This window comes from Scleropages formosus, chromosome 6 (genome assembly GCF_900964775.1).
Source record: "Scleropages formosus chromosome 6, fSclFor1.1, whole genome shotgun sequence".
Lineage (NCBI taxonomy): Eukaryota > Metazoa > Chordata > Actinopteri > Osteoglossiformes > Osteoglossidae > Scleropages > Scleropages formosus.
The window spans coordinates 38,245,801-38,253,903 of NC_041811.1; the positions used below are offsets into that span (position 1 = coordinate 38,245,801).

Sequence of the window (8,103 nt, forward strand, 5' to 3'; positions counted from 1 at the left end):
AGAGTGCTTGATGTAAGCTTCAGGAGAACTTAGTCTGCCCACAAGAAGGAAATTCTCTCGTACATTTCTTGTTTTGTCATTTTTACCCTTATGCCATTTATACCTATTCCCCATTTCCTCTGCCTGTATATATTTCCAGGTGACATAAATGTATTGTCTGTTATGTGTATGACATCAGTATAAAATTATATTAATAACGTGAACACAGCATAAACGGACATCCTGTCATTATTTTTATAATTTCTTAACTTTCCACTGTGTTGTTATGAAGCACACATTAACTGTGTAACACTACAGTAACTTTTATTTAGTTTTATCATGTAGTGGAAACTGGAATTAGTGATAAATACTTTGATTACCACAGCAAATATGAAATGCAACAGAAGGTACAATAGAGTGAAAATATTATTCAACTACAAACCTTAAGAAAATCTAGCTGCATTTTGAAGTATTTCAGGATCTATATAGCATGCCTTAGAAACTCATTTTGTTTGAAAGGAGAACATCACCAATGAACCTGGTGTCTGCATGAGAAGAGCGCTTTATAAAAAATTGAATTGAAATAACAGTGCAGATGACCAGTGACAAATCTCTCACAAAGCTGCTATAAAAGAAATGACAAAATCTTGCATAAAATGATATCTCACTTGCGATATCTTCTTAATGAAAATAAACCCTCCTTGGGTCATGATGTGCAATAATTCATTGATATGATTATTCCCTAAAAACCAGGCAACTAAATAAATAATTTGACCTGATTTCACAATGATGCTTCATTTTTTGTTTGGTTTAATGAATCGCTTTGATTCCTTTTAATTTCCATTCTTCAACAGCTTACTACAGCAGTTCACTTTCTCCTGTCTATTCGTTGTCCTCTGTCTGCCTTCGCACATCTAAAGAATTCTGGGTAAGCTGTCCAAAAGTCTGGCCGTATCTGAACTTGTATCCTGTCATAACAGCGAAGAGAAATAATGGGTTCTTTAATTCTTTCTTGAACAAAAACTTTGATTGGATGTTTTAAAGCTGCTTTGTCAGGAAACTTTATTATGCAGTTGATCACCTAACCCAACATTATATACAATTATTATTTACAAAAATATTTACATTTAAATTTATATGTGACAACATTTTAAGCAAGTAGCATTGGTTAAAATCTAAATTGACAAACAAAAGGACCACATAACCAGAAAAATATGCCCCATAAGGTGTTTTTTTTTCTCTTTTTCCCCTCTACCTTCCTTCCTCTCTCTCCAGGGCTGTGGTTATGTGTTGTTAGACTTAACAGTATCTTTTCTGGACAGTCACCCACAATGAGGTCCAGGTGAACTTTATGAAGTAAGAGTATCTGTGGTTTGTGCACAACTGTTGCGGTCTTACCTGGCACATGTCCAGTGTATGAGGGTAGCAAACCCTGGTCAGAGGAGTAGATGTTGACAAGAGGAGGCAGAACAGCTTCATCTTTCCCAGGAAGCTGAGTGTTGCTGATGTGCCTTCTCCGCTCACTGTTGAACTGAATCAGTGCTTTGTTGGTCGTGACCGGGTATCCCATACCAATGAGGAAACGGGACTTGGGTACATAGCCTGTAAAACCTGTCAGCATTTTTTCACAGTTGTACAACTGTAATAAATCGGGCTCTGCGAGTTCAAACAGTACTCGTGGTGCATGTCCGAATGGTGGAGAATTTCTATCAAGTACAGATGTCTGGGATGACTTTTCTCTGGTTTTTGTTATTACTGGAGTAATACCAGTGATTTAGCCCCCTTGTAAAGTTAACTTTAAAAGGACTACAGTTAGTCTTATTTTTTATGTTTTGTATATAAAACACTGCTGTACCTGAAATAAAGTACTTGTTAGGATTGCTGTCCTCCATAAGGTAAGGGGACCCCAGTGGCTTCCATTGATTCAGAGATCTGTAAGCGGTGGGCTCTCTGGAGATGGAAGTCAGTGGAGCATGATGTCTGGTGCTCTGGGGAGGGGAAGAGGGGAGAGGAGGAAAAGGGTGAGGGGAGGGGAGAAGAATGGTAAGGAGAGGAGGTGAGGGGAGGAGAAGAGGGGAGAGGAGAGGAGAGGAAGGAGGGGAGGGAGGGGAGAGGAGGGGGGGGAAGGAGGGGAGGGGAAGGGAGGGGAGAAGAGGAGTAAGGAAGGGAAGGAAGAGGAGATGTGAGCAGGTGAGAAGAGGGGTAAGGAGAGGAGGGGGGAGGGGGAGGTGGGGGAGGGAAGGTGAGGGAGGAGAGGAAGGAGGGGGGGAGAGGAGAGGAGGGGGAGGGGGATAGGAGAGGAGAGGGGGAGGGGGGAGAGGAGAGGAAGGAGGGGAGGGGGGATAGGAGAGGAGGGGGGGGAGAGGAGAGGAGGAGGAGGAGAGGAGGGGGGGGAGGAGAGGAGAGGAGAGGAGGGGGGGGAGGAGAGGAGAGGAGAGGAGGGGGGGGAGAGGAGAGGAGGGGGGGAGAGGGGAGGAGAGGAGAGGAGAGGAGGGGGGGAGAGGAGAGGAAGGAGGGGGGGAGAAGAGAGGAAGGAGGGGGAGGGGGGGATAAGAGAGGAAGGAGGGGGAGGGGGGGATAGGAGAGGAAGGAGGGGGGGGGGAGCTCACTCAGCGATATGTAAATTCCTGCACGTATAGGTTTTTTTTTTTTTTTTTTTTAAAAAAAAAAAGCTTGCGGTCAAAACTCCCACAGACGTCCTTTTCTTGTTCTGGGCGGGTGGCTCCTTACTTTGAGCTCCGGCGCGGCCTTGTTCTCGACAGGCGACGGAGCGGCCAGTGCGGCCACGTGCAGCCGCTTCCTGCGCTCTCTCTCAAACTCGGACAGAGCCCTCCGGCAAGTTTCAGCGTAGCTGCGGGAGAAGTAGTTCTGGCTTTTGGGGACAAAGCCTGATGGAGAGCACACAATTAGGAAGGGGACACTTGGGGAAAACAGCAGCTCTCATTCATCACCGGTCCTTAGTTTTTCTCCCAAGGGAACGAAAGGCAGGGAACACGCGACGTCTGAACACAATGAAAAGAGCATCGTTGCCTGTGTATCCTGGAATCATCCTCCCTGAATATCTGCCGTCACCACGGCGACTCCTGCACGTCTCCTCCTCCTCCTGCTGCTGCTGCTGCTCACTGTCTGCATCCGGGAGTGCGGCGCGCGCCGTCTGCAGCACGAGGCGGCGCGAGAGCGACGCTTCGGGAGACGACAGCAGCTGCGCCGTCAGTTTACCGTAGGTCTGTCCGTGGTGGTACTTCAACTGGGGGCAGTATCCCGCATAGCTCCAGAGCGAGGGAGTAAACATTGAAATGCAAGAGAAATGTTTCAGCGTCTTTAAACTTCCTACCTCGCGTCGTACAGAGAGAAACGCAAAGTGGTGAAAAGAATAAAAAAGTTAGTAAAAAACAAGATGCGCTCGTGAAGCGAAAGAAAAGTGTAGGCTCGCTCGCGCGCGCACACAACACACACAGCACGCGGAGGGAGGGACGAACGGCCACCGCCAGCACAGTAACCAACAGCAACATCTGATTTGTTCACACCGCACGTGAGAAGCTCGTGGGGCAGCAACACAGCATGAAGCTCGGCGCATGTTTCTTAATTCGCACAGTGGCTTGGAACGGGTAAAAATACACCTCGCAAAACAGTGTCAACCGTAGACTACGTAGTACCTGCAGTTTACACAGTTCTTCATACGGCAGCGTACAAGTCTTTTACTTAAACTCCAAGATGCTTCGGTTTATATATGATGACAAGAATAATAATCATTTTTAAGATGTACGCGAGACGTACAGCTGGTAGAGTAGAAAAATGTTCCGTACCCAGGTATGTAGTGTGGGTCTGGAGTTACCAGAACTTTGCTAAACTTCTGCGGAAATTCTTCCATACTGTCAGTCCGGATCATGCAACATAAAACTGGAAGTGGTCTGAACAGATTAGGGTTTCTGCAACGTTTCCTTGGTGCAGGAAGTCAGTGTGTTTACATCGGTTGCTATGGTATTGCATGTGGGCGTACCGTATACTGTCCTATATCATTGCGTACTTCCTCACGTAGCGAGACTGGAGGAAGTGACGCTGCGCACCGCTGATTGGATCGTTTTGCCGCCAGGTGCTCGTGCTGTTGCTCTTCCATGGTGTTGGAGATTCTATTCAGTGTGCTCTCATGTTGGTGAAGTATCGATCACATGACCTTTGTTGTGCGTGATGTGTTCTGATGAAGCACGTATGTAAATAAATGTTCTCCCCTTCCGGTTTAAGCAAACCGATGGTGTGAGCGTGTACTTTGTTACCTCCGTTAAGTATAATCTATTTACCACTTCTCAAATGCAGAGATGGCTGCGCCAACAGGTTATGGGCCCAGAAGAGAAGTAGGTAATAGACTGAGTAGACTGTGTTTCGACGGAGACGAAAAGAATTACGAACTTTGGGAGACAAAGTTTTTGGGGCACCTGCGTTTGCTGGGACTGAAAGAGACCATATTGAAAGTCCCCACACCGAGCGATAGAGACAGCGCGGACGAAGATGAGATTGACGACACTGATAAAAATGAAGAAGCCTACGCGGAATTGATCCAGTTTTTGGATGATAAAAGTCTTTCCCTTATAATGAGAGAAGCCGCAGATGACGGAAGAAAGGCGCTGCAAATACTGAGGGGCTACTATGCAGGAAAAGGGAAGCCGCGAATTATTAACCTGTACACAGAATTAACATCCCTTCAGAAAACTGCAAAGGAAAGTATTACGGATTACATTATTCGGGCAGAAACAGCCATTACCGCTCTGAGGAATGCTGAGGAGACGCTCAGTGACGGACTGTTGATTGCAATGATTCTTAAAGGTTTGCCAGAATCGTTTAAACCATTCGCAGTTCATGTAACACAGAGTGATGAAACTATGACTTTTGCAGAATTTAAGACAAAGCTTAGAAGTTTTGAAAACACTGAAAAGTATGCTAGGTCAAATGACGACAACGTTATGAAAGCGAGTGGTGCAGCTTCTGAGAGAAGAGGAGGGAGAGAGAAAAACGCAGACCCTTATAATATTACGTTATAATTGCGGTCAAAAAGGACATAAAGCCTGGAGATGTCCAAATGAACGTCGTAAAAGTCAAAAACAGTGGTGTAGCTATTGCAAAAGCTCAACACACAAAGACGCATCTTGCAGACGCAAAAGAAGGGACGACGTAAAACAAGCGACGTATGAAGAGGACGCAGATAAACATGCATTTGTCTTCAAAACGTGTGATTATCAGCTAGACGGGCTGAAACATAAAGGACTAATGGTTGACACGGGAGCGACATCACACATAATTACCGACATCGGAAAGTTTAAGAAATTTGACGAGACTTTCCAAACGGGCAAACATTTCATTGAGCTTGCGGACGGGACAAGAGCGAGTGGCGTTGCGCTGAAGAGAGGTGACGCGGAGATATGTTTGATTGACAGTGAAGGAAAGCAAGTGAGTACAACGCTAAAGAAAGCACTGTACATTCCTTCATATCCACAAGACATATTCTCTGTTAAAGCAGCGACTGGCAACGGGGCTTCTGTTCGTTTTCGACAAGGACATGACGAGCTCATCCACAAGGATGGCACGAGATTTGAAATAAAAGAGTATAATAGACTGTACTATCTAAACACTATAGATAAGGGAGGAGATTATTGTAACGGCTGTTACGACATTCAAACTTGGCACGAAATCCTCGGCCACTGCAACTATGATGATGTTTCCAAGTTACCAGATATTGTGGAAGGAATGGAAATCAAAGGAAAGATTGACAAGTCCAAACTGCACTGTGAAGTCTGCACACAAGGCAAATTTGCGCAAAGCAGGAACAGAGAACCCGATGCACGTGCCAAAGTCCCACTTGAACTTGTGCACACAGACTTGGCTGGTCCTATTCAACCAGAGGCTAAAGATGGTCACAGGTATGCACTTGTATTTGTTGATGATTTCTCAGGCACAATATTTGTTTACTTCCTGAAAGCGAAAAGTGACACTGTAAAGGCTACGGAAAAATTCCTAGCAGACACTGCTCCTTATGGTACTGTAAAGTGCATTAGGTCAGATAATGGCACTGAATTCACAGCAACAAATTTTCGGTCATTGCTAAGCAAAAATCGCATTAAACATGAGACCTCTGCACCGTATTCACCCCACCAAAACGGTACTGCTGAAAGAAGTTGGCGAACATTGTTTGAAATGGCCAGATGCATGCTCATTGAGAGTAAATTACCAAAAGAGTTATGGACTTATGCTGTGATGACTGCTGCAGTAATTCGCAACAGATGCATTAATAACAGAGTAAAGCAGACTCCATACTACATGTTGACAGGAAGAAAACCGGATCTTTCAAAGATGAGAGTTTTTGGATCCATGTGCTATGCATACAAACACGACAGAAAGAAGCTAGATTCACGTTGTGAGAAGGGAATATTTGTTGGGTATGACAAGAATAGCCCTTCATACCTGGTGTATTACACAGACACTGGAAGAGTCCTTAAACACAGGCTTGTCAAATTCTTCAAGAAATGTGCTGTCGAGCAGCAAACTCAAACTGACCCACAAATACCAGATGAGGATGTTTATGGGGGAAGTTATTTGCCATCTAAGGTAACAACAAACATCACTGAACAGAGTTCAGGGAAGTCTCAAGATAGTGGAGACAAAACAGATCTTCAAAATGATGATCAGACTGAAAATATTCAGAATAGATGCAACCCCAAAAGGAACAGGAAAGCTCCCCAATACTTATCCGACTACGTAACTGATATTGAAGATGATGATCAGATACTTACTAATATTGACTACTGTTACAGAATGTGTAATGTACCACAAACCTTCAAGGAAGCCATGAGTTCAGCCAAATCACAGATCTGGATTAAAGCCATGGAAGAAGAGATGGATTCTCTAAAAGAAAATGGAACTTTTACATTGATGGCTCTACCCGAAGCAAATATCACATCAGTTCGTGTCTTGAAGCAAATGGCAGAAGTCGCTCCAGCTCCGGCAGCCGCCGCTCCGGCTAAAGCTTCCAAGAAGAAGGCTGCGTCCAAGCCTAAGAAGGCGGGCCCCAACGTCGGGGACCTGATCGTGAAAGCCGTCTCGGCCTCCAAGGAGCGAAGCGGCGTGTCTCTGGCCGCCCCGAAAAAGGCTCTGGCGGCAGCAGGCTACGATGTGGAGAAGAACAACTCCGCTCTCGGTGTGAAGAGTAACGAGAAGCTGAAACTTACGGCATACAGCGATGCTGACTGGGCATCAGATCCAAATGACAGACGAAGTACGACTGGATACTGTTTTAGTCTAACCAAAAATGGTCCCCTCATTTCCTGGAAGTCAAAGAAGCAGCCTACAGTTGCTTTGTCAACATGCGAAGCGGAATATATGGCACTGGCTGCGACCACACAAGAAAGTCTGTACCTTGTACAATTGATGAATGGACTGGAAAATGGATGTCAGTATGCACCGGTAAAAATCTTTGAGGATAACCAAGGTGCAATTGCTCTTTCCAAAAACCCTGTTTGTCGACAAAGATGTAAACACGTTGACGTTAGGTACCACTTTATTCGATCAGCAATTAGTGATGGTAAAATAACAATTGAGTACTGTCCAACAACAGAAATGGTTGCTGATGTGATGACTAAACCAATGACGAAGTATAAGAAAGAAAAGTTTGAAAGCTTTATGTTTGGGGCATAAATGTTGCTGATACATGAATGTAACTGTGTTGTATTGTAAATGGACCTGTAGAGAATGAGAGCAAGTGGGGGTGTTGGAGATTCTATTCAGTGTGCTCTCATGTTGGTGAAGTATCGATCACATGACCTTTGTTGTGCGTGATGTGTTCTGATGAAGCACGTATGTAAATAAATGTTCTCCCCTTCCGGTTTAAGCAAACCGATGGTGTGAGCGTGTACTTTGTTACCTCCGTTAAGTATAATCTATTTACCACTTCTCAAACGCAGAGATGGCTGCGCCAACACATGGAAGCGTCGAAAGACACGGTGGCGCAGCGGGTCGCACGAGTCGCACGAGTCGCTCCCACCTCCTAGGCTGTGCATTGAGCCCAACGCGGGTTCCGGTCTAGCTGTGGCTGCGTGTGGCTTGCATTTTCACTCCGTGTGTGAAGGGGTTTTTCCC

General features: G+C 45.3%; 1 protein-coding gene across 1 annotated transcript; it reads right to left on the reverse strand.

Annotated features, from left to right (window-relative positions):
* Positions 1–345: 345 nt before the first annotated feature.
* On the reverse strand, positions 346–3,951 carry cimip2b (ciliary microtubule inner protein 2B). Its single transcript, XM_029252632.1, has 6 exons — positions 3,786–3,951; positions 3,010–3,248; positions 2,710–2,867; positions 1,835–1,967; positions 1,378–1,590; positions 346–947 (listed from the first exon to the last, which is right to left on the reverse strand). The coding sequence occupies exons 1-6, from the start codon at positions 3,866–3,868 to the stop codon at positions 862–864; spliced, it is 912 nt and encodes a 303-aa protein (XP_029108465.1). The 5' UTR covers positions 3,869–3,951; the 3' UTR covers positions 346–861.
* Between the last annotated feature and the right edge of the window lie 4,152 nt (positions 3,952–8,103).